This window comes from Microcaecilia unicolor, chromosome 7, assembly GCF_901765095.1.
Source record: "Microcaecilia unicolor chromosome 7, aMicUni1.1, whole genome shotgun sequence".
Taxonomy (NCBI): domain Eukaryota; kingdom Metazoa; phylum Chordata; class Amphibia; order Gymnophiona; family Siphonopidae; genus Microcaecilia; species Microcaecilia unicolor.
In genome coordinates this window covers 29010320-29037510 of record NC_044037.1, presented here as the reverse complement: position 1 = coordinate 29037510, position 27191 = coordinate 29010320, and the positions used below count along the sequence as shown (strand labels likewise).

The 27191-nt window shown below is 47.5% G+C and overlaps 1 protein-coding gene across 2 annotated transcripts in view; it reads left to right on the top strand.

Moving 5' to 3' along the window:
- LOC115474261 overlaps positions 1-27191 on the top strand; it is a 71899-nt gene that overhangs the window by 26562 nt on the left and 18146 nt on the right. For both annotated transcript variants that reach the window (XM_030209657.1, XM_030209655.1), the window contains exons 9-14: positions 4994-5125; positions 6458-6568; positions 11842-11994; positions 18531-18918; positions 23339-23408; positions 24276-24496. In XM_030209657.1, coding sequence (XP_030065517.1) covers positions 4994-5125; positions 6458-6568; positions 11842-11994; positions 18531-18918; positions 23339-23408; positions 24276-24496 — 1075 coding nt within the window. The remainder of the gene's footprint in view (positions 1-4993; positions 5126-6457; positions 6569-11841; positions 11995-18530; positions 18919-23338; positions 23409-24275; positions 24497-27191) is intronic.

Below are 27191 nucleotides of genomic sequence, written 5' to 3'. Positions count from 1 at the left end.
GGGGGCGTGGGTACGAGATGGCCGGCTTCGCCTTATAATGGTAAAAAAGAGGCCGGCTCGAACGAGCATTTCACTGGCCGGACTTGGTCCATTTATTTTTAGGACCAAGTTTGGAAAAAGTGCGCCAACTGACCAAATGACCACCGGAGGTAAGCAGGGATTACCTCCCCTTACTCCCCCAGTGGTCACCAACCCCCTCCCACCCAAAAAAAAAAAACAAAAAACTTTTTTTGCCGGCCTGTATGCCAACCTGAAATGTCATACCCAGCTCCTTGACAGCAGTAAGCAGGTCCCTGGAGCAGTTTTTAGTGGGTGCAGTGCACTTCAGGCAGGTGGACCCAGGCCCATCCCCCCCCACCTGTTACACTTGTGGTGGTTAATGTAGAGCCCTCCAAAAAACCCCAAAAGCCACTGTACCCACATGTAGGTGGCCCCCTTCACCCCTTAAGGCTATGGTAATGGTGTAGAGTTGTGGGGAGTGGGTTTTGGGGGGGATTTTTGGGGGGCTAAGTACACAAGGTAAGGGTGCTATGCACCTGGAAGCTATTTTTGTTATTATTTTACATTTTTGTAAGTGCCCCCTAGGGTGCCCGGTTGGTGTCCTGGCATGTCAGGGGGGCCAGTACACTACAAATGCTGGCTCCTCCCACGACCAAAAGTCTTTGGCCGGGCCCGGTTTCCATTATGGCTGAAAACCAAAGCCGGCCATTTCATATAAACCTGGCGATCCGCCGGCGATCCTGTTGTAAACCCGGCGAGCGATTTGGCCAGCGCCAAGTGTATTTTGAAAATACGCTTGGCTCCGCCCGCTTACGGCACCGGCCCCGAAGATGGCCGGCTATCAATTTGGCCGGCGCCGTTCAATTATGCCCCTCATAGTGATTTAAATTCAAATGTCCATTATTTGTGTTTGGTATTGGGCCGAATAATATTTTTCATTATTTGAATTTGGCCGAATAGTAAAATACGCTATTTGGTACAGCTCTAGTAAATATTATTGATGGACTAATCTAGCTTGCTTTAAAATCACCTGCTTTTTTATATTCTACACCATTTTACTTGAAGCTGCTTTATCTCATTTTTTCATCAATAAGCCTTCACATGAAACTTTTAACTTCATTTCTATGAAGGGAACCTTCTATCTCCTGCGAATTTTAGACTTGTTCAAAGTACTGTGATTCCATACTTTGATAATTGCAACGCATTACTACCTGGTCTTCCTAAATGAGTATTGAACTCACTACAGGTCGCACAAAATGCTTCTGCCAGATTGATTATGGGTTGTAGCAAATTTGAACATAGTAACATAGTAACATAGTAGATGACGGCAGAAAAAGACCTGCATGGTCCATCTAGTCTGCCCACGATAAACTCATATGTGTATACCTTACCTTGATTTGTACCTGTCTTTTTCAGGGCACAGACCGTATAAATCTGTGCAGCAGTATTTCCCGCCTCCCAACCACCAGTCCCGCCTCCCATCACCGGCTCCGGCACAGACCCTGTATAAAAGTCTGCCCTCCCCCATCCTAGCCTCTCAACCACCAACCCCTCTTCCCCCCGCCACCCAATTTCAGCTAAGCTTCTGTGGATCCATTCCTTCTGCATAGGATTCCTTTATGCCTATCCCACGCATGTTTGAATTCGTTACCGTTTTCATCTCCACCACCTCCCGCGGGAGGGCATTCCAAGCGTTCACCACCCTCTCTGTGAAGAAATACTTCCTGACATCTTTCCTGAGTCTGCCCCCCTTCAATCTCATCTCATGTCCTCTCGTTCTACCGCCTTCCCCTCTCCGGAAAAGATTCGTTTGCGGATTAATACCTTTCAAATATTTGAACGTCTGTATCATATCACCCCTGTTCCTCCTTTCCTCCAGAGTATACATGTTCAGGTCAGCAAGTCTCTCTTCATACGTCCATTCACATATTGAATGGAGGATCCAGCATAAAATCCTTCTAGTCATTTTTAACATTTTAAATAACAAATTCTCAGTTGTTTTAGCATCCAGTGCCGTCCTTCCATGCTATACGCTTGGAAAGATACCGAGCCTCTATTTTTTTTGTTGTTGGCCAAAAATGTGGAATTCCTTATCTTTGGATTTGAGAAAATTAGGTTCAGTAAAGTCATTTGCGACAAATAACTTAAAATATTTCTGTTTAAAAAAAACCTTTGAAATTAGTTAATGCAGTGGTTCCCAGTCCTGGAGGCACCCCAGCCAGTCAGGTTTTCAGGATAACCACAATGAATATTCATGAGAGAGATTTGCATGCACTGCCTCCACTGCATGCAGATTTCTCTCATGAATATTCATTGTGGCTATCATGAAAACCTGATTGGCTGGGGTGCCTCCAGGACCAGGTTTGGGAACCACTGGGTTAATGTATGACTATTTGATTTTAGATGTTTTGTGTTTAATTGTGTTATTTTATTGTGTTTTTATTATGTGTTGTGTTGTACACCACCTAGGATTGTGGATAGTGCGGTTTATAAATTTTATATTAAATTAAATTAGAGAGATAAGAGCATTGTATGAACCTTAGCAGATCTGTGTGTAATCAGATTATTATGTCATCAGGTCCTTTGACAAAGCTGTAGACGGTAGAGAGTGGCCGTAGTGTGCCCTTATCGATTGATTGATTGGGATTTGTTAGCTGCCTTTATTAAGAGATTCACACAAGGCAGTGTACAGCAGGTACTTATGCGGGTCTTTCCAGTGCACTAAGGGGTCCTTTTATTAAGCTGCATTAGAAATCAGCTGGTGGTAAATGCTGATATGCCCATAGGAATATAATGGGTGTTGTGCCGTGGCGTAGCCACAGGTGGGCTTGGGTGGGCCAGAGCCCACCCATTTATGGCTCAGGCCCACCCAACAGTAGCACATGTTTAGTGGTAACTGGTGGGAATCCCAGGCTCCGCCAGCTGAAGATTTCCCCCTGATGGTAACGAAATTCCCCCTGATGGTAACGAAAACGCTACTCTCCACGACACCGGCACCTACGCATGCTCAGTTTTCAGTGCATTCCTGCTGCCAAGGTGGAAAGAAGCGTTTTCCCACCAGCTGAGATTTTTTTTTTTGGGGGGGGGGGGGAGAACATTTGGTGCCCACCCAATTCTTGCCTAGGCCCACCCAAAATCTGTTGTCTGGCTACGCCCCTGCGTTGTGGTAAATGCTGAAACGCCCATAGGAATATAATGGGTGTTGTGCCGTGGCGTAGCCACAGGTGGGCTTGGGTGGGCCAGAGCCCACCCATTTATGGCTCAGGCCCACCCAACAGTAGCACATGTTTAGTGGTAACTGGTGGGAATCCCAGGCTCCGCCAGCTGAAGATTTCCCCCTGATGGTAACGAAATTCCCCCTGATGGTAACGAAAACGCTACTCTCCACGACACCGGCACCTACGCATGCTCAGTTTTCAGTGCATTCCTGCTGCCAAGGTGGAAAGAAGCGTTTTCCCACCAGCTGAGATTTTTTTTTTTGGGGGGGGGAGAACATTTGGTGCCCACCCAATTCTTGCCTAGGCCCACCCAAAATCTGTTGTCTGGCTACGCCCCTGCGTTGTGGTAAATGCTGAAACGCCCATAGGAATATAATGGGTGTTGTGCCGTGGCGTAGCCACAGGTGGGCTTGGGTGGGCCAGAGCCCACCCATTTATGGCTCAGGCCCACCCAACAGTAGCACATGTTTAGTGGTAACTAGTGGGAATCCCAAGCTCCGCCAGCTGAAGATTTCCCCCTGATGGTAACGAAATTCCCCCTGATGGTAACGAAAACGCTACTCTCCACGACACCGGCACCTGCGCATGCTCAGTTTTCAGTGCATTCCTGCTGCCAAGGTGGAAAGAAGCGTTTTCCCACCGGCTGAGATTTTTTTTTTTTTGGGGGGGGGGGAGAACATTTGGTGCCCACCCAATTCTTGCCTAGGCCCACCCAAAATCTGTTGTCTGGCTACGCCCCTGCGTTGTGGTAAATGCTGAAACGCCCATAGGAATATAATGGGCGTTTACCGCCAGCTGATTTCTACCGCGAGCTAAAAACGCTATTGCGGCTTAGTAAAAGACCCCCCTATGGCCATTTCTACCACAGCTGGAAAATGGCTGATTTTCCATTTTCCGAACTAATGGCCATGCGCTGATGTTGCCATTAGCAAACAGCCATTAACAAAAATTAGCACATGGGCCCTTACTGCCACCTACTTGGTAGGTGGTAAAGGCTCAAGTGCTAATCCTACACCAATCAGCGCCCTCTCCGTCCTAGACACACACCCTCGTCGAAAAACTGAAAAATATTTTTTAGCGCGTGCATATTTGAAACTTACTGTGGAATGCCTCAGTGCGCCCCATGATAAGTCCTTTTTAAGCTATGGTAAGCACTCATCAATGCTTACTGCAGCTAAGTAAAAGGACCCCTAAGCCAGGTCACTTCATAAAAATAAAACAATGCAAAATCTAATACTGGAAATCCACTGAACGAAAAATAACTCAAGTGTTACACCACAAGGAAGGAAAAAACCTCAAAGAGCTCAAATCTAAACAGATTAACAGAGCTGCAAAGATGTAAATGATCTCATACTCTTTCATCATTGGCAAAAACACTTCCATTTTTTGATATAAGTGCTTTAAAAAACTTAAGTGTTCAAAAACTCAAATTCTTTTCAATTATCGTTGCTCATTAAACATAATCGTGTCCAATGTCAAAAAGCAGTCAGTCCAAACCAAAAGCGCATATCTTTAAAGAGCTAGATGATATGCAGGATGCAGGAACCGAGCCTCACCGTTGCTTCTCAGATGGTATGCTATGCCCTCGAGCCAGCGACGGCCAGCGTTTCGCTTCGCTGTGTCAGGGTCCCGAATGGCAAAAAATCTTCTGCGATCGCCCACCATCACTCCTACAACTGTCCTTCTCCAATACTGGAGGTTCCAAGTTTTATCAACCTCATCATTGTCTTTTATGCAGACATGAGCATTTCAGTAATTCAAACCTTTCTTTCCAGTTCCCCGAGGATCCGGGTGAGGGGGAGAGCATTCTCTGCTCCATTCGAATAGAAGACAAGGATGATCCTGAAGATGGACTCTGGACCGTTAATAACACACTGGATGACTTCCTGCATCTCCAGGACAAACTGGTACAGAATCCAGACCTGCACTTGTAATGTATGAATAGGAAACAAGTCTTGGAAAGTGGCTAGCTTCCAAATCAGGCTGGGCACTTGACTCGGCCAATCACCATGTTGAGAGAGAACCATTTTACTTAGTCAGCTGTTGCTCCCCGTTAGCGGATTGGAATTGTGAGCAATTAACAAGCAGCTTCTGAGTCTAGCTCAGGGAACTGAAATTTGGGTATTTAAACTGTCAATGAGAGATATAATCAGAATTTACATAGTTCTAAAGCATTGCGTTATTTCAGGTTTAAGTAGGTGGCGGAGGGAGTCATACAAACAGAAAAGGAGACCAAAGACAGAGAGATACAAAGGACAAGCCAGAGGGGGGGAAGCTTGATGGAATGTTCAGGTTGCTTGAAGGAGTCTTGCTTGCATCACTTAAGAAGCCCTGAGCAACTTCTGCTCAATCAGCAGGCCAGCGGCTGAAAAATGTTTTCTTTTCTGGAATGCAAGTATGATTTTGTTTGGCTGTATGTGTGATTATTATTTTGTTTTGACTTTTATATAGCACACTATCACAGATTGCTATACAACAATAAATTACATAAAGTCCTTTTCCCAAAGACCTTACAGGCATCTGAGACAATGTGGGGCAGGGGCGTAGCCAGACCTTGGCGGGAGGGGGGTCCAGAGCCCAAGGTGGGGGGTACATTTTAGCCCACCTCCCCCAGCTGCCGACCCCCCCCCCCCCACTGCCACCGACCCTCCCCCGCCACTTTTGACCACCACCAGGTACCTTTACTGGCGGGGGTCCCCAACCCTCACCAGGCTTAGTCTTCTTCAGAGCCGGTCTCTGGCACGTTCGCTGATCTGTGCTGTGAGTTCTGACTGACATCCTGCATGCAAAGATCGGCAAACACGCCAGAGACCGGCACTGAAGAAGATTAAGGCTGGCAAGGGTTGGGGACCCCCGCCAGCAAAGGTACCTGGCGGAGGCGGGGGAGGGTTGTCATTGTCGATGATGGGAGGAGAGGTAGAAAGCGGCGGGGGGGGGGGGGGAGTCGAAAGTAGAGGGGACCAGGGCTAAATCTGTGGGGGCCCATGCCCCCGTGGTCCCACCTAGCTACGCCCCTGATGTGGGGTAAAAGGCCAGATGTGGAATGGCTTTTCTTCTTGTCTGTGTCTATGGGGAAAATAGTATCTATGGCTCAAAATGAATTGTCTAAAATCATAGAGTGGCAGTGGGAATGCAGGATATGAATCTTGCTCTCGTGTGTGTGACAGCGAATGGATGTAGACTTTAAATTCCTTGTTTAATATATAGTTTGTTCACAGAGATCCATGTTATTTTTAAAGGGTTTTCCTGCACTTGAGAAGATACCATTAAAATCTATTTTAGAACTGCACAAACTGGAGGACAATGCCGGTATACAGAGGGCTGAAAAGTTACTGAATACCTTTTTGCAGGTAAGAGGAACCCACCTCATGTACATATTTAAAAAAAAAGAGTTCCAAGAAAATGTTAAATGATTGTGTATTTGGCTGTGGTCTGCTCGAGATGTGTCCATGGTGGCTGGTGAGGCTCATCACATAATTTGCCAAAGAAGAAGAAGAGGCCCCTGTGCAGGGGTGTGCTGGTAAATTTTTAACAACAGGCTCTTTCTCCGGATGTAGCCAGCTCTGCAGTTGGAAGGGCCAGGGGTGGCCGGGTGGGAGGGGGAGCAATACTTGCCTCTCTCTCCTCCCTCCCTTCGTGCGGGCACGCTAGGCATACCTTTGCTGGCAACCAATAAATGGACTGCCACCACTCCCAATGTCTTGCTCTGAGCAGCATGCTGAAACTTCTCACACATGCTGGAGAAGTCCCAGCCTGCTGCTCAGAGCTGGAAACAAGGAGCGGGGAACAGCAGCAGTCTATTTACTTGGCTGGCAGGGCTCAGCATCTCCACCAGCAAAGTAAAAGAGAATTCAGCAGGGGGCCCAAGCCCACATTTTGGGAGCCAGTTGTTAAAGTAGCCATGGAGGGCCCTACTTTAACAACCGGCTCCCAAAATTCTTAAAAACTTAACAACCAGCTCTTGCGAGCCTGTGAGAGCCTGCTCCAGCACACCACTGCCCCTGTGTCTGGGGCAGTTGGCAGAGCTCATTCCACCAGCTGCCAAAGAAATAAGGAGACTCGTGTGGCTGTGGCAGCTACTGGAGCTCATCCCACAAGCTACTAAAGAAAAGAGAGGCTCCTTGGGCTATAGGAGCGGGCAGATCTGACCCTACCAGTTGCTGAAGAAACGAGGCGATCCTTGTGCCTATGGCAGCTGGTGAAGCTCATCGCACAAGCTACCAAAGAAAGGAGAGGCTCCTTGGGCTATAGGAGCGGGCAGATCTGACCCTACCAGTTGCTGAAGAAATGAGGCGATCCTTGTGCCTATGGCAGCTGGTGAAGCTCATCGCACAAGCTACCAAAGAAAGGAGAAGCTCCTTGGGCTATAGGAGCGAGTAGATCTGACCCTACCAGTTGCTGAAGAAACGAGGAGATCCTTGTGCCTGTGGCAGCTGGTGAAGCTCATCGCACAAGCTACCAAAGAAAGGAGAGGCTCCTTGGGCTATAGGAGCGAGTAGATCTGACCCTACCAGTTGCTGAAGAAATGAGGAGATCCTTGTGTCTGTGGCAGCTGGTGAAGCTCATCGCACTAAAGAAAAGAGAGGCTCCTTGGGCTATAGGAGCGAGTAGATCTGACCCTACCAGTTGCTGAAGAAACGAGGAGATCCTTGTGTCTGTGGCAGCTGGTGAAGCTCATCGCACAAGCTACTAAAGAAAAGAGAGGCTCCTTGGGCTATAGGAGCGGGCAGATCTGACCCTACCAGTTGCTGAAGAAACGAGGCGATCCTGGCACCAGCAAATGAGGAGATGAATGAGGCCCTTGGTCAACACAATGGAAATGGGGAGGTGAAATGAGGTCCTGGAGGGATGGAGGAGAAGAAGGAGAAAATCAGTGCAAGCAGGTCTTCTCTCCTTTTGGCTTTTACCTTTTCATCTTCTTATCCATCATCCACTTCTTGTTAAAATCATGCCATGGATTCTGGTGGCTTGTGGAGTTCGTGGTACCAGCAAATGAGGAGATAAAAGAGGTCTTTGGTGAACACAAGTAGGTGGCAATGGGGAGGTGAAATGAGGTGCTGGAGGGATGTAGGAGAAGGAGAAAATCAGTGCAAGCAGGTCTCCTCTCCCTCCCTCCCTCCCCTATTACCTTGTCATCTTCTTACCCATCATCCACTTCTTTTTAAAGAAAATCATGCCACTTGGGCTGCCTTGCTGAGTGTTCTGAGGGATACCAACCTGGAACACAAGGGTGGTAAACACGTAGATTATCATTCACTTCATTTTATATCATGCTGATGGCATGGGTGGTGCTGTGTAAGAAAATCAAAGTGAGGGACAGAAGAATTTATTGACTATGATGCAGATCTTCTGAGTGCGGTGAATAAGGTAAAAGCTAAGAAGCAGATGGTGGAAGCAGATGGAAAAGGCGGTTTTGGGGAATTGGTTGGGGCTCTGACAGTAGTACAATTGTAAAAGAAATGTTATTACAAAGGAAAACAATGTATAATTATCTATCTAGAATCAAAGGAATAATCAAGGCAAGAATTACCCTCACTACTAAATGCAGAATGGTTTGACAAAGGCCTAAGGGCTGGATTCCATTTCTGAGTGAGCAGATTATGGATTTTTACAGAGTGAATGCTTTGCAGTATGGAGTAGTGTGATGGAATTATATCCATATATAACAAGCTTGTTGATCTCAGGTAACAGAAATACATTTTTTAATTAATATTGGGGCTGGTATTCAGCTTAAGTTACATACCTGCACCAGTGTTTAATTTAATCTGCATATTCAGTGCTGTTATCTGTGCAGGTAATAGCCCCATCACTGTCTATTTTAGTTTAGACTTGCTGTTCAGCAGACATAAGCTAAATGTGTAAATTATCCATTTAGGGGGCAATTTTATAAAGTCCTTCTCATGCATATATAGCTGTTATATAATTTTGGAAGATTGGGAATGACCAAACAAGAGGGCAGATGATCCAAATAGAAAGTTCTTTATTATGAAACAACTGGTAATGAGAAGGTCCTTATTGTAAAACAACTGGTAGATATATGAGGATTAGACTTGACATGGGCCTGATGAAGGCAATAATTTCGAAACACGGCCCATGTCGAGTATGATCCTTGTATATCTACCAATGGGTGGATAGCCCCACATTATTGCTTGGAAGAGGCTAGTCATGGGCTAAATTTGAATAAGGCCAAGTGCTGAGGTGAGCCTAATTTGCATATCACCTATGACCACCTATCCAAGTACATTTCTCACCTGGGAAAATTCTGACTGCTCAAGAAAGTACCAGAGCCTATTGTTTTTGTCCAAGGAAAGCCTTCCACTCAGTGAGGGGGGCTGTCTTATAGGGTATGAGAAAGTCACCCTGATTGTGAAGAGTACCCATATCCAGGACTACTAATCTGTAGGCAAAGCTAAAAGGGATTGTCTCTGGCTTCTCTTCTTAAAGGTAAAGTCTCTACCTGCAGGGCAGTATCCTGGACTGAGTTCCTAACCTGTCAAAACAGCAGAGAGATGGCACCCTAGTGGTGCTTACTAGTTCCAAGATCCCTTGACATAAGAGGAGGGCAGCTATTCAATGGATCTCTGTGGAACACCTATAACAAGTGTTCTGTTTGGACCTCAAAGATTTGGGAAATTAGAGTGACTCCTGTTTGGACAGTACAGTGTTAACCTGCTTGCTTACTTTCCTCCCGTGTTTGCCTGAGTTCCAGAATTGCTCTCTAACCATCTCCTGTCCATGTCTTCCATTTTCCCAGGTACAGCCTTGTGAAGGCCAGTACTTATAAGCACAGAAATTTACACCTGTTCTCCAGTAGGTGTAAACACCTGCTCTTGCAATGAAGGCAAACTTTCTGCTGCTTCTGCTAGTGTTTTAAAAAAAATACGAAGTTAACAACCATTCGATATCATACAAATCACTTCATATATAGCATGGTCAACTATGATATTAAATTCACAATCTTCCCACTGGTAGATTCTATCAGAACTCCAAAACCTCAGCGGTACACCTTGTGTAATCTTTGTTTTTTACTGCAAGGATTTAAGCACCCACCTCGTCATTGGTTCTTATAGGGTTCAACTAAATTACTAACTCTATCCTCTAATATATTAATCGGCTGATTATATGAATAAATTTGTTGTTTCAGCATTTGTTATTTCCACTCTTCAATGATACTTTAATGTCAGTACTTATCTTAGGCAGACATCATGCTCGACGGGGGATCAATCGGCCGACAATCGTCTGCCAGATTAAGTTGTTTGATGCAGAGCTGGCGATGAAATAGCATAGAGGAGATGTCCTTGATACAGCCCTAGGGGCGAAATATGTGGTGTCATGTCGGCCGATTGATCCCCCGTCTGAGCGAGATGTCTGCTTAACGTAACAGATGCGCACCAAGTGACATTTGGCACACGTAGGCATTACTGCCCGGTTAGAGCGTGAGCCTTTACCGCTAGGTCAGTGGCTGGCGGTAAGGTCTGAGACCCAAAATGGACGCACGGCAATTTTCATCTTGCTGCACATCCATTTTCGGCAAACATTTTAAAAAGGTCTTTTTTACAGGCATGCTGAAAAATGGATCGGCGTGTGCCCAAAACCCCTTGCCTACACCAACGCAAGCCATATTTCAGCACGCCTTTGTAAAAGGACCCCCTTAGCCTTTTCTCATAGTGAACTCGTCCCATTCCCTTTATCATTTTCATCACCCTTTTCTGTACCTTTTCTAAATCCGTTATATATCTTGACTAGCTTTTGGAAGCTAACATTCTCTATTGGATTAAAAACAAAATAAGCAAGTCAAGGTAAAAGATGCTGCTGCCTGAATATGCAAGTGGAAAAGCTACGAGAATGGTACGGGATTTGCGTTCCAAGACGTATGAGGAGAGACTTGCTGACCTGAACATGTGTATACCCTGGAGGAAAGGAGGAACAGGGGTGATATGATACAGACGTTCAAATACTTGAAAGGTATTAATCCGCAAACAAATCTTTTCCGGAGATGGGAAGGCGGTAGAACGAGAGGACATGAAATGAGATTGAAGGGGGGCAGACTCAGGAAAGATGTCAGGAAGTATTTTTTCACGGAGAGGGTGGTGGACGCTTGGAATGCCCTCCCGCGGGAGGTGGTGGAGATGAAAACGGTAACGGAGTTCAAACATGCGTGGGATATGCATAGAGGAATCCTGTGCAGAAGGAATGGATCCTCAGAAGCTTAGCCGAAATTGGGTGGCGGAGCAGGTGGGGGGAAGAGGGGTTGGTGGTTGGGAGGCGAGGATAGTGGAGGGCAGACTTATACGGTCTGTGCCACAGCCGGTGATGGGAGGCGGGACTGGTGGTTGGGAGGCGGGAAGTACTGCTGCACAGACTTGTACAGTCTGTGCCCTGAATAAGGCAGGTACAAATCAAGGTAAGGTTTACACATATGTTTGTCTTGTTGGGCAGACTGGATGGACCGTGCAGGTCTTTTTCTGCCGTCATCTACTATGTTACTATATTATTATATTGGTGTCGAAGGTGGAAGAAAGGAGGTGTGTGTATGTGTGGTGGGGGAGTGGGGGGGAAAGAGTTAGCAGACTGGTGAGAAGACAATCGTCACTGATTAAAACAATTTTTTTTTCCTCTGTAGGAACTAGTGACTCTCATACAAACACTTGAGAACATGGATGCCTGCCTGTTTCTTTGCCCTCTTGAGGGGCCAGAGGAAGACTGGGATGATTTCAGAGATATATTGCTTGAGCTGCTGTGTCTGGTGTCAGACGATGACTTGCAACTCATTCAGGTAAAACCTACATTTCTCTCCATTGCTTTATTCAGCTGCCTGTTTGTAATGCTCTTTTCTAGGACGGTGAAGCCCTTTTTAGTTTATCAATAACGTCCAGATAAAGAGACTAATGTAATGAAGTGTGAGCTAAAGATGTGTGCACGTTTTACTGTGCTTGTACTAACAAAAGAATTAACTCCTGATGCAGCAAGTAAAATATCAGTGCATCAAGAGTCGCAAAACGCATGCTAAAACAATCATATAAAATAAGCAATGAGGCCTAGTCTTTCTACATCAGCCAGGTGCACTAAAATGGTAGCCAAATTATAAAGTTACATAGTGGACTATGTTTATTACCATTCTTATATGGTACAGGGCCAGAGGGCATCCCAAGGCCTAGTCCAATGACCCCCATCAATTTTCTAATCCATCCTTCATCTACTTTCTCATACTCAATCCTAACACATCCCCAAGGCACCCAACCCACAGGCGATACCCCAATCCCCATCATACCCCACCAAGATTATCAATCCACCAGTGTATCCTACTGTGTCCCCCCACCCCCAAAAAACTTTTAAGTTACCACAATGTGCCCCAAACCACTAATGATCCCTACTGTGTCCTCAAAACCTTAACACTTCAGAGTACCCCAACTCTCTAATGATTACCACTGTGCCTCTCTACCCACCAGCATGTCCCAAAATAAACCCTCAAAACCTTAAGGAACCACAATGGAGCCCTCAATGCACCTCACTGTGCTATTCTCTGAAACAGGAGTGGATTGACCCCTGGGTGCTAAAGGTCATAGGCCCCTAACCATCTATGAAAAATGATTAAACTATATGGAACCTGGGGGAGAGTGAGTCCCCTACTGTTGTGGACCCTTGGGCACTGCCTTATTGTCCTAATGGTCAGTCTGAAGGCTTTACAATTTTCTGACGTGCTTAGTATAGCTAGGTGCAATATAAATACAGATGGAAAATACATCAGTTGGTTCAACTAATTAAAAAGCAACTGTGTTAAGTAAAGAGCATCAGGGTTAAGTAAACAAGCTCCTGTTTTATTTAGATGAACTAACTGATGTAACATATATAGTAACATAGTAGATGACGACAGAGAAAGACCTGTACGGTCCATCCAGTCTGCCCAACAAGATAAATTCATATGTGCTACTTTATATGTTTACCTGACCTTGATTTGTATCTGCAGTTTTCAGGGCACAGACCGTAGAAGTCTGCCGAGCACTAGCCCCGCCTCCCAACCACCGATGCTGCCACCCAATCTCTGCTAAGCTTCTGAGGATCCATTCCTTATGAACAGGATTCCTTTATGTTTATCCTAGGCATTTTTGAATTCCGTTACCGTTGTCATCTCCACCACCTCCCGCGGGAGGGCATTCCAATTATCCACTACTCTCTTCGTGAAAAAATACTTCCTGACATTTTTCTTGAGTCTGCCCCCCTTCAGCATCATTTCATGTCCTCTAGTTCTACCGCCTTCCCGTCTCCGGAAAAGGTTCGTTTGCGGATTAATACCTTTCAAATATTTAAACGTCTGTGTCATATCACCCCTGTTTCTCCTTTCCTCTAGGCAATACATGTTCAGGTCAGCAAGTCTCTCCTCATACGTCTTGTAATGCAAATCCCATACCATTTTTGTAGCTTTTCTTTGCACCGCTTCAATTCTTTTTACATCCTTAGCAAGATACGGCCTCCAAAACTGAACACAATACTCCAGGTGGGGCCTCACTAACAACTTGTCCAGGGGCATCAACACCTCCTTTCTTCTGCTGGTCACATCTCTCTCTATACAGCCTAGCAACCTTGTCACACTGTTTCGTCGCCTTCAGATCCTCAGATACTATCACCCCAAGATCCCTCTCCCTGTCTGTACATGTCAGATGTGTTCCTCAAGTAACAATTGTGGTTAGACAAGACTGATCACAAACCCTATTGGAGTGACTTGTTCAATTACTTCTCCATCTGTGTTTAATTGTACCTGGCTCCATCAAACGTAGCTAGTATAGAGGTTATTTTTATAAAAGTTTTTGGAAACTGAAGAGTCTGCGGAGGGGAGAATAGAGAGTTGTTGAGCAGAGAAGGGTATGTTGGCTGGCTGGGGGCACAGGGGGGTACCTTGACATGTTGGACAGGAACAGTGAAAATTGTAAGTGTATATAGAGGCACAGTTTTGGGGTGTGCTGTTAGTTAGAGAGAGGCAGAGTGGATTTGAGATGATTTTATTTATTATCTCATTTGTACCCCACAGTTTCCCAACAGTGTCAGGCTCAATGGGGCTTACAGCGCACCACAAAGGCAGGCACCAATGCAGTAAAATGAAGCTAATACAGCAGGAAAAACTACAAGAGATAATGGGGAAGAGTAGGAATTGACAGAATGAGTAGGGAAACCAGGAGGGAAGGGGAATGTGTCCAAAATGAAGTGATTTGAAGTGTGGTAGGATTTTTGGGGACACAGAGGGGTGCACTGGTGAATTCATTAGTACAGCGGAGACCTTTAGTGAGTTGGAAGCACAATGAGGTAAGTATGGCTTATGGGGTACACTGGTGGATTAGTGGGCATACTGGGGTATACAGGATAGGTAGAGGAGAATAGTAGCCATTGCTAATGGGTTGGGGTTATCTTCATATGCATTAGAACTTTAAGGGACACAGTTAGGTGTATTAATAGATTGGTAGACACAGTAGGGATCTCTAGTGGTTTGGAGCTACTGTGGGATGAACTTATTGGGTTAGGGGCACAGTTATGTTATCAGGGATTTATCTCTCGCCAGCTCTGAATTTAGACTCGAGGTGAGTTGCAACCAATAAAACAAGAGACTGACAACAGAACGTCAGGAATTACACAAATACAGAGAAAACAAATCACTTCGTGCAATAAGAAAATTAGGGCCCCCCCCCAGACCTACTCAATAGGTTTTCAAAGCTCTATGAAACAAAACTTAATTCTTCATTATATGTAGTTCACACGGGATATTTTTCCAATAACGAATAGCCAGAAAAAAAACATGATTGCGCAACAACTGCCTTAAACCATATGTTTTTAGCTGAAGGAAAAGCTAGCAATAAGTATTTGTACACCCGAGTTTGATTTGTCCCAGCCATTCTCAGGGCACAGACCATAGAAGTCTGCCCAGTACTGTTCTTGTACTAAGTTCAAAAGCTAACATCAAAGCCCCTTAAAATTTACACTCCAGCCCATCCCTATCTATTCAGTCACGATCAGGGCGTTGACCGTAGAAGTCTGCCCAGCTCCCATTTTGTTTCCAATTACTGGCGTTGCCACCCAAAATCCGCTAAGATTCCATGGAACCATTCCTTCTAAGCAGGATTCCTTTGTGCTTATCCCACGCATGTTTGAATTCCATTACCGTTATCGTCTTCGCCACCTCCCGCGGGAGGGCATTCCACATATCCACCACCCTCTCTGTGAAAAAATACTTCCTGACATCAGTCCTGAGTCTGCCCCCCCCCCCCCCCCCCCCCCCCCGTTCAACCTCAATTCATGTCCTCTAGTTCTACTGCCTTCCCGTCTCCGGGAAAGGTTCATTTGCGGATTACTAGGAATTTGTTCAAGATCCTTGGGTCTAGGACTGGATACAATCCCCTTGTCCTCTTTGTGACCAGGATATACTTGGAGTAAAATACTGCTCTCTTTCCCTTGGTGGAATGGGTTTGTCTGTGTTTGCAATTAAGAGATAATATTCTGATGCTGACAGCTTAACCACAATTCTCTCAGTGGGCAATTTGGCAGAGTTTCAAATAGACGCAGATGGTGTCCAAGCAGACACTCTTTAGAAACAGCTGATCAGAGGTTAGAAAGGGCAAGCAGTTTGTGAAAAATTGTAGCCTCCCTCCTAGCAGTTGTTTCTCTGGTATGGATCCAGGGATGCTGGTTATGTTCACATGGAAGCAGTCAAAACCCCACCACTGGTTTTAGTGGCAGAGCTGGTTAGGTAATATCGGCCCTCTGCTATCTGGGACAAGAGTGAGATCCCTGCCTAGACTGGGAAAAGCAGGGAGAAAGAGGGTACCTATGCCTTTGAGAGTACCAAGACCTCCTTTGCTGTCTACGCTGGAACATCCCGGAAGAGGAGACTGGGTCAAAAGTGGGCTTGAAAAGGGTCTTTAAGAATGTTACTGTGCTACAAAGAGATTCTTTTCATGGCAGGCACATCAGCATTGTTGCACATCATATTTTGGGTCTCCAGGGAAACATATCCAGCACAGAAGCTCTAGACACCACATCCAAAATTTCACAGGCTGTTCAGATGCAGAAGTGAGAACAATAATGGGGGGTGGCAAAGTTTTCTCATGTTACAGTAGTTAATCAACAAAAGGATGAGAGAGTCTTAATATATAAACACAAGAAAAACCTCTCTTAGTATAAATTGCAAAGTACTTGATGTACTATTGTGTTCCTGTGAAGTGCAAAAAGAATATTTATGAGAAAGGGAAAAAGCCTTTGAACCCAGACCTCCACCCAATATTAGTTTTTAATCGGGTATGGAGTAAATAACTTGGGTCACCTTGAGGGGCATAATCGAACGCGAACGTCCATCTCCGTGGGCGGCCATAAGAAAGGGTGGGACAAACTGTATTTTCGAAAAAAGATGGGCGCCCATCTTTTTTTCGATAATACGGGTTGTGCGGGGCAAATGCCTAGGATTTGGGTGTTTTTGAGCTGGGCGCTATCGGTTTTTAGCGATAATGGAAACCGAAGGCACCCATCTCAAAATCAAACAAATCCAAGGTATTGGGTCGTGGGAGGGGCCAGGATTCATAGTGCACTGGTCCCCCTCACATGCCAGGACACCAACTGGGCACCCTAGGGGGCATTTTTACAAATTAAAAAAGAACATTAAAAGAGCTCCCAGGTGCATAGCACCCTTCCCTTGTGTGCTGAGCCCCCCAAATCCCCCCCAAAACCCACTGCCCATAAATCTACACCATTACCATATCCCTAAGGGGTGAAGGGGGGCACCTACATGTGGGTACAGTGGGTTTTGGGTTTTTTTGGAGGGCTCAGCATTAAGCACCACAAGTGTAACAGGTGGGGGGGGATGGGCCTGGGTCCACCTGCCTGAAGTGCACTGCACCCACTAACAACTGCTCCAGGGACCTGCATACTGCTGTCAGGGAGCTGCGTATGACATTTGAGGCCAGCTTACAGGCTGGAAAAAAAAAGTTTTGAAAGTTCTTTTTTTGTGGTGGGAGGGGGTTAGTGACCACTGGGGGAGTCAGGGGTGGTCATCCCCGATTCCCTCCGGTGGTCATCTGGTCATTTAGGGCACTTTTTTGGGACTTGTTTGTGAAAAAAAAGGGTAAAAAAAAAAGTGCCTTAAATTCTCGCTACTGGCGCCCATTGTTTTTCGATTATCGGCTGAAGGCGCCCATTTCTCCTCGGCCGATAACCACACCCCAGTCCCGCCTTCACCAAGCCTCCGACACGCCCCCGTCAACTTTGGCCGTTTCCGCGATGGAGTGCAGTTGAAGGCGCCCAAAATCGGCTTTCAATTATATCGATTTGGGCGCCTTTGCAAGATGGGCGCCCATCTCCCAATTTGGGTCGAAATATGGGCGCCCATCACTTTCGAAAATAAGCTGGCGTCGTCATCAGCATAAAAAACTCTTTTCTCTTTTACTCCATATTGCTAAAACCTTCACAGGAAAAAGCAGACTCATGGTTCCAAAAATACTTAACTTAGACTTTTAAATCATAGTAGACACAAATGTGGAGATTGCAGCTCTGGCAAGATCCACAAGTAAAAGGTTCAGTCAGCAGGTAACCGCTTGGTGCGGGGTCTTGTTAAACAAGGGAAGGCAGTGGCTATCGTGGAGGAGCCAGGGAGCGATGGGGTCAAGTGGGAGGAAGCCAGGAGATAGAGCTGGCCAGAGGAGGGAGGGGACCCCTGGGAGCTCTCTGCCTCTGAACTGCTGATAGGATTTCTAAACTGCTTGTTTGAACTGCCTGTTTGGAAGTGCTTGTTTTCTTTGAACTGCTTGTTTTTCTTTGTGAAACGTTTTTTGCTTTTGGGATTACTTATTTTGAATTGCATCATTGGGACTGCTGAGATTCATTTCCTGGTTTATGAACTGCATTTTTGAAGCTGTGGAGATTCCTGAACTGCTTTGCTTTTGGAACTGCATTATTAAAAACTACTTTTCTAAACTGTTTTTGGGATTGCATTCTTGAAACCGCTGGGATAATTTCCCTGGCGGATATCTCGGGAGCTGTGCTGGAATAGTACTGCTGACATACTTCAGGTCGGAGGGTACACCTGGAGGATTACAGGGAGTTGTACCTAAGTGAAATATCATATAGAAAACTTGGGCCGGAGGCCAGAGTTTTCCTGAGAGGAGCGGAGGGATCCTTCACAGGTGAAACTATTTGAAACTGTACTTAATTGTTCCCAGATATACTGTTACCCTGTAATTATGCATATTTGTTTGCAGCAATAAATCCCTTATGTAAATTTTTTAGCAAATGACTTATAAAATATTAAACAGGTACATTTTTATTTTTGACCCACAGTGCAAGACAGATGCAGCTGTGGCGAATGGTTCAAAATATCGCTCTCCAATGGAAGATCACCGCCAACATACAAACTCTTCAGAGAAATACGAAGTTCCCGCAGAACTGGCCGCTGCCAGCTTTGAACCAGGATATACCAAACCTCGTGTTAGGAAGCGCCCTCACCTCAAGTCCCCTGGGACTTCAAGCAGCCCTGCTAAACGTGGTCTGACTAGGAAGAGTGAAGATGAAGGACCAGTCTTCAGAAGCCTCACAAATGATGACGAAAAATCTCCAAGTCAAAGTATAGGCAAAATAGAAGACGTGAAGATGGTTCTGAACAACCTGAAAGACCATCCACAGCCCTTGACTATGGCTGTTCAGAGATTTCTTAAAGAAATATGTAAAGGTATGTGTACTGTCTTCAAGTAAACAGCACAGCGGCAGCCTTTTTCAATTTCTGTGAGCATACAAGTGACGTTTCAAAGAGGGAATGATTTGCAGATGTGGTCTGTACTGTAATCCATGCACAGAAGTTTCAAAATGAAATCCTTGTGCATTCTTCCTGGCAGTGGCGTTCCTAGGGGCGCTGACACCCGGGGCGGCTTGCCGATGTGCCCCCCCCACCCCCGTGCAGTGCGACCCCCGCCGGTGAAAGGACACCCCCCCCACCCCTGCGAAAGAACCCCCTCACCCCCGGGTGCACGCCGCTGGGGGGGGGGGGGTGCCGCGCGCCGGTCAGCGTCGTTCGTTTCCATGCATGGAAACGAACGACACTGACTGGCGCGCAGCACCCCCCCCCCAGCGGCGTGCACCCGGAGCGGACCGCCCCCACCGACCTCCCCTTGGTACGCCACTGCTTCCTGGTTCCATCATTCCCCAGCCCTGTCCCTTTTGTCTTAGTTCCTCTTGCTTTTTTTGGAGCATTGGGCAGCTAGCAATTTCCAATTGTTGCCGTTTTGTGTGATGATTTGTGCTTCGTTCAAATGTCCTTAGGTCCTGTTGAAAGTGCTTTGCCATGTAATATAGGGTTGACCCCCCTTCCTCTTTTGACTCCTTCTGGTGTCCATTCCATAGCCACTTTGGGATGGGCGATTTGTAGCCTGAGGATGTGCCCTGCAGAACGGATATGTCTCTCTGTAACTGTTTTATTAAGGAGGGGGGGGGGGGGGAGAGTTATCAACATGGACTACCATTAAGTAGTTATTTTACTGTTTACCCCTGTCCTACAATAGAATGAGTTGGTGGTAAAATAATCCATTTTAATAGTAGCCCTGTGTGGCGGAACAGGGGGGGCTTTCTGATTTGTATTGCTGCCCTATGACTCTTTTTCCCTTCAGGGTATTTCCCTTGGTTGGCTAGCTGGTAGTGTTTGACCTCTGCATTACAGCTGTAACAGAATCTTTTTAGCAACATTCCCCCAAAATGGAAAAGTAACCTGCAGTGTCATTGGTCAAACATCCTTAGTACTAATGCTCTGTACCCTGATTGACCCTGAAGCCAAAAGCCTAGCCCAAAATGTGCTAGAACTCTTCAGTCTCAGTTGGGAGTGTGGAGGGAGTAGACCTCTGCGCTGAGGCCCTGTTCAATTCCTTTGAGCAGTTTCTTTTTCCTGACCTCCCCAGGTACTACTTGGGAAGTAAAAAGTGTTCAGCTAGGTTTAACACCAAAACCTTGTTGCTATACCTGTTACTGTTTGCTGTTTTAAACTTTTACCATTCGCTGTTCTATTTTTTTATATAATAAACTTATTAGTTTGTTAGCTCTGTTGACCTGGACTGAATAAGAATCCTGGCAGTTTGTGTTCTTTGTCTGTGGCTGTTTCTGGGAACTGTGGGACCCCTAGGATTGTGGCCCCAGTGCCCTTAGAAACCACCATGGGAATAACTTGTGGGTAGGAGAACTTGTCCAGAGGCAAGCGAGACCCAGCAGGTGGGTGGAGGGTATGCCAGTGTAGGGACACATACACAGGTGCAGGTGGGCCTGGGCAGTGCTGGACCAGACCCTCCAGATGGGTGCTAGGAGTAATTCTAAGGCATTACATGACACCCTGTGATAAAGTTAATGAGGATGGCCTAGGACCAGGAGAAACCGGAGCCACACAGCGGGTTAAGATGAACAAAATAACATATATTTTGAAGTGTTAAGTTGAATTCACAGATAGGGAAGAAAAGAAAACACACACTAGTCCTTTTGTGGCTTGATCCTGCAGGGCCACAGCATGCAGCATACACTGTTGGGCTTTCTGTCTCCCCAGAGTTCCAGTACAGTTGTTAGCAGTTTGCCTGGACCAGCCTTCATCTATCAGGGTCAAAGATAGCTGTAGGTTTCCAAGTCAAACTTGGCCCACCTGACAGTTGCAGTTGCCAGGGCCGCCGAGGGGGGGACAGGAGGGACAAACGGGCCCGGGCATCCAAGGGGGGCCCGGCGCCAGGGTCAGGCCACCGGTGCTGCAGTCCTTGGACTCATCTGCCTGCCCTCTGCTCCGTCCGCCACTGGGCCCCCTGCATTAAAATCAGCAGCGCCTCAGCTGAGCTCCATTTGGAAAGGCAGATCGCTTCCCTTCCCTCCGGGCCCTCCCTGTGTAACCGGAAGTTACATCAGATGAGGGCGGGACACAGTGAGGGAAGGCCCGAAGGGAGGCGATCTGCCTTTCCAAACGGAGCTCAGCTGAGGTGCTGCCGATTTTAATGCAGGGGGCCCGGTGGCGGACGGAGCCGAGGGCAGGCAGGTGAGACTGGGGACTCCATAACCTGGCTATTCCCCTAGCTTTTATACTTCCTAGTTCCTGCTCTTGTGGCTCCACCCCTCCTTTGTCATTTTGGGAGGGACTATGGAACTTAAGGTGGTTCTGACACAGTGAGGGAGTATCCTTAAGCGGAAGTGGCCGTATCCTATAGACTCCCTCACAAGTCCACATTGATAACTGTGCCCCTATGTGGCTGTTATGTCCAGTGGCGTTCCTAGGGGGGGCTGACACCCGGGGCGGATCGCCGATGTGCCCCGCCCCCCCCGGGTGCAGCGCCCCCCCCGGATGCAGCGCGACCCCTCTCCGGGAAAAGAACCCCCCCCCCCGGGTGCATGCCGCTGGGGGGGGGGGGTTGCCGCGCACGCCTGGCCTTCATTCGTTCCATGCTCCCTCTGTCCCGGAACAGGAAGTAACCTGTTCCGGGGCAGAGGGAGCGTGGAACAAACGAAGGACAGGCACGTGCGGCACCCCCCCAGTGGCGTGCACCCGGGGCGGACCGCCCCCACCGTCCCCCCCTTGGTACGCCACTGGTTATGTCTATCTTCTCTGGGATGGTTTCATTTTTTATATGGTCTTTTTGTGTCTCTTTGCATGTTGTGGAAAAAATTTTTTTACTTAACATGATTACTTTTTTTCTTTTTATTTATTATGATTTTTATACTGCCTTACTGAATAAGTTACCCAAAGCAGTGTATGACTAATAAAAATACAATAATTACAATAACAATTGTCACACAAAAATATTACAAGTCTTTCCTACTAATCAAGTTTCCCTAATCAGAATTACCTAGCTGCAGCGGCGTACCAAGGGCAGGGCGGTGGGGGCGGTGTGCCTCGGTTGCACGCTGCTGGAGAGGTGCAGAGAGCAGCCACGCACCTGTCGGCTCCGCTGGTTCCCGGAAGTTTACTTCCTGTTCTGGGGCAGAGGGAGCAGGGAGCCAGCGGAGCTGAGAGCCGCGGGGTTGCTCTCAGCAGCTAAAAATGCACCCGGGGTGTGGGGGGGAGGGGGTTGATGCACCGGGGGAGGGTGTAATTGCGCTGGAGGGGGGTGTGTGTCATGCTGCACCCGGTAGGGGGTGCTCATCGGCGATCCGCCCTGGGTGGCAGCCGACCTAGGATCGTCACTGCCTAGCTGATGAACATTGTATAAGTTAGACTTTCCTAATGAAACCTTGCCACCCTATGGACTTGTATAAAACAGTCTAAACCCCGTGGGGGGAGGGGAGACAGAATTTCAGCCCCTGATTTTACTAGGGTAACCAGGCAAGGAGAAAACAATTGTTTTTTTGGTATATAACAGGAGGCCTGAAGTTTTGAGGGCCTCCTTTTTCCTTAGATATTTGTGTAAACAGGACCAGCCCTACCAATGAGCCACTGTTTTTCGCATATGACCCAGCTTTTTCAGCACCTTATAGCTTATGCTGATGGGACCTTGCAGTGGATCTGTACATAGTCAAGCATCTCTCCATATCCCCAACAGGCGGTCCCTGTGCACGGCCCACCCAAGGGTATCTGACACCGTAGACAAACCTCTAGCTCCACTGGGGTGGCTCAAGAAATCAGGGGCGTAGCTATGGGGGGGCCATGGGGGCCTGAGCCCCCGCAAATTTCATCTGGGCCCCTGTTTTGCCCTGCTCTTCTTTCTTCTTGTTCCTCCTGTGCACGCTGACACTCTTTTACGTGAAACTGAGAAGGAGCGTCAGCGTGCACAGGACAGGAGGAGCAAGAAGAGCAGGGTAGCAAACGCAGCTACGCCGGAGACCGGTGCTGAAGAAGGCTTCGGTTGGCGGGGGTTGGGGACCCCTGCCAGCAAAGGTATTTGTTTGCGAGGGGAAGCGGCGAGGCGGGGCGAGAAGGTGAGGCGGCGGCTGCGGCAGCAGGGGGGGTCAAGGAGAGGTGGTGAGATGGTGGGGGGGGGGGGGGGCGGCGGGGCGGAACTCAAAATATGCCCCTCGGGCTCTGGCCCACTCCCACCGTAAGGTCTGGCTACGCCCCTAGTACAGCTACAGTTGAGTTGGAATGAATAAAAAAATATTCACAACAAATTAGTTTTCATACTGACATAAAACTTTTATTTCAGAATCATTTGTAACAGGATCACTAAGCAGGCTAGCAGCATCAGTAAGGGTGATTACGAAAAGACCAAGCAGGTGAGTTAGCACTGTTTACTCAAGCGAAATGATACTCCCTAATTTCTTGGCTACAGCTTTATGACTTTTACTACCAGTGGCGTAGCCAAGGGTGGGCTTGAGTGGGCCCGGGCCCAGGCCCACCCACTTTGAGCTCAGGCCCACCAGTAGCAGCACACCTATGATGTGGCTGGCAGAGATTCCCAAGCTGAAAACTCCCAAGAACTGTCCCTCCTGCATACCTTATAAATAGCAGATCTTCGCCTGCAGGAAGCAGCAACTGATACATACTGCTCAAACCGGCCACAAAGCCTTCCTCTCTGACATATTCCCGCCTATGCAGAAACAGGAAGCTGCATCAGTGGGAAGGATATGGGGCCAACATGAATACTGTGTATTAGTTGCTGCTTACTGCCAGTGAAAATCTGCTATATAAAAGGTGTGCAGGAGAGGGGGGATATTTGAGAGACCATATGGCATGCAGGCGCGAGAAGGAGAGACCAAATCACCTGTGGGATGGGGTGGGGTTCTTCTGCCCACCCATCTTTGGCCCAGGCCCATCCAAAATTGGTTGTCTGGCTACGCCCCTGTTTACTACAACACACATTAATAACTATTTCTGAAAAGTGGTTTTCCTTTGTCAGGTTGCACATGCTAAATGCTCTTCCCGTACTGGTGACCTCCCTTGCACTTTTCCAGCTTAAAGCACTAACATTATGCCTTTAAAGAATAAAGACCACACCCCAGCATTGTGGGGCAAAGAAGTTTATTCCAGAAAGTTAGCATGTTCCTCCAAAGAGTCTCGGGCTCTCTTGAGAGTGCTGGAAAGCAAAGGCTGCACTAATGATTCATTTCTGACTAAACTTGAACTTTTTTTTTTTTTTTCAGGAAAGTAGAAAAATTTCTTGAGGAAAAATGTGATGAATACCTTAGTGAAAGCAAGTTGGCATCCTATGTGGATAAACTGAGGGAGATTTTGTGGTGCAATGAAAGGCCTGCAGCTGCCGGCCTAGAGCAGACTTTGGATATGAAGGAAAGAATGAAGGCAAAATCAGAGACACTCCTCAGCAGGATCACTTTTGCTGGCATTTTACCTTCCTTTGCCTCAGGTACCCACTTAAATTGTAAGCTTTTGGGGAAGGAGTTTAGGAGGGACGTTATCAAGGTGTGTAGAAGATTGCCATTTACCACAGCTTTCATTTCCCTCCAGTGGCGTAGCAAGGGCGGGGCGGTGGGGGCGGTCCGCCCCGGGTGTCCGCGGGTGGGGGGTGCTCCGTCGCGTCTCTCTCCTGCCACTGCCTGCCGTTTTTTTTTTGTTTTTAAATCCGTGCAGCCACGCAGGCAGCGCTTCGCGTCTGCCCTGCGTGTGCTGTGAAAGAAGTAAATCGTCAGAGCACTGGCTTCGGGGCTTCCCTCGATGTCCCGCCCTCGAGGAAATAGGAAGTTACCTCACAAGAGGGCGGGACATCGAGGGAAGGCCCGAAGCCAGCGCTGGCGATTTACTTCTTTCACAGCAGCACACACAGGGCAGAGTCGAAGCGCTGCCTACGTGGCTGCACGGATTTAAAAAAAAAAAAGAAAAAGGCAGGCGGTGGCAGGAGAAGAGGGCTCTGTGGCTTCAATGGAGGGGGGACGGGACTAGGTCAGGGGGGGAGTTCAGAGGGGAGAATGGGGATTGGAGAGGGGGTGGGGGAGTTCAGAGGAGGGGTGCTCAGATGGGAGAAGGGGATTGGAGAGGGTGAGGGTCCTCAGAGGGGAGAATGGGGATTGGAGAGGGTGGGGGTGCTCAGAGGGGAGAATGGGGATTGGAGAGGGTGGGGGTGCTCAGAGGGGAGAATGGGGATTGGAGAGGGGGTGGGGGAGTTCAGAGGAGGGGTGCTCAGATGGGAGAAGGGGATTGGAGAGGGTGAGGGTCCTCAGAGGGGAGAATGGGGATTGGAGAGGGTGGGGGTGCTCAGAGGGGAGAATGGGGATTGGAGAGGGGGTGGGGGAGTTCAGAGGAGGGGTGCTCAGAGGGGAGAAGGGGATTGGAGAGGGTGGGGGTGCTCAGAGGGGAGAAGGGGACTGGGGAGGGAAGTGCTCATGGGAGAAGGGGTGGAACTGGGGGCTGAAAAGGGGCAAGGGCTGAAACTGTGGGGACTGGGGGCTTTAAAGGGGACAGGGAGAACTGGCTGGGGCTGAAGCTCGGGACGGGTGAGAGAAAAGGGCTGGGGTTGAAACTAGGGGCTGAAAAGGGGACAGGGAGAAGTGGCTGGGGGCTGGGAGAAAAGGGCTGGGGACTGGTGGGATAGTGGGGCTGAAAAGGGTGGCAGGTGGGAGATGTGGGCTGGAACTGGAACTAGGTGCAGGTGGAAAGAGGGGGCTGAAAAGAGGGGGCAGAGAGAGGGGACAGACCCTGGATGGAAGGGGGGGAGCGTGAGGGAGGGCAGACCCTGGATGGATGGGAGAGGGAGGGCAGACGGATCGAAGGGGCAGAGAGAAAGAGGGCAGATGGTGGGTGGAAGGGGGAGAGAGAAAGAGGGCAGATGGTGGATGGAAGGGGCAGAGAGAGAAGGCAGACACTGGATGGAAGGGACATTAGAGAGGGCAGACACTGGATTTCAGAGAAAGAGCGAAGACAGATGCTGGATGGAAGGAAGACAGTGAAAAGAAGATGAGGAAAGCAGAAACCAGAGACAACAAACTGTAAATAAAATATATTTTTTTAAATTTTTTTGCTTTAGGGTATAGTATTGTATCTGTGTTTATGTGTTAATAAATGTTTATAAATAGAACATATAAATAAGGTAATCATTTTATTGGACTAATTTTTAATATATTTTGACTTAACTTTCAGAGAACAAAACTCCCTTCCTCAGGTCAGGATAGGATACTATAACAGCACTATACTGTATTTACCTGAGGAAGGAGGTTTTGGCCTCTGAAAGCTAAATGTATTAGTCCAATAAAATGGTATTTTATTTTCTGTATTTGTTTTATTTCTATTTGTTAATTTGTAAAGTGGTGATTGGTATTTGTTAGTTTTTTTCAAATTTACATCTGCTGTCTTTATATTTTGCACAGTACTAGGGGACATTTTCTGTTTCTGTGGTGTTGCATTGTATGCAGAGTCTGGCATCGGGGGTTCAGTTTAATTTTTGTCTAAATAGAAAGTTTATGATTACTTATTCTATAGTGGATTAGGATGTATCTGTGTTTGTGAAAAAGACATGGCTTTCAGTTGGCATTGACTGTGCAGGATTGATGATCTGTACTAATCTGTCTGTTTTCGTTTTACAATAGGTGAATTGATGTTCTAGTGCTCACTGTAGTGTTTAAGATGCTTTCCTTTTCCTTGTGTGACTCGTAGAAATGACTGCTTATGGTATGGTAGAATTGCGCTATAGGTCCTGAGTGTTTTGTATTCTCGGTATGCCTAGTACTGGATTTGGGGGGGGGGGGGTGTTAAAAAATGACCGTCCCCGGGTGTCAACTACCCTAGCTACGCCACTGTTTCCCTCTTAGTTGCTGAATCCTGTTTTAAAAGAACAACGCTGCTTGCGAGCCTCCTTGTTGAATTGAGCACAGGCTGGTGTTTTTTATTTACAATTCTACACCCCCACTGCACATACACGGATGGCTTCCCGCCCGACACTCAAGCATGGGACCAGCAGTACAGTGCTAAAGTTAAAAAGACAACTCCAAAGGGAGGCGGAAAAGATGTGAGAATATATTCTTGCTGTCCTTGGAGAACGCCTGCTACTCAGGGCTGCCCAGAGGTGGAGGGGGGGGGGGGGGGGGAAGATTCCTCAGGCCCAGCGCTCG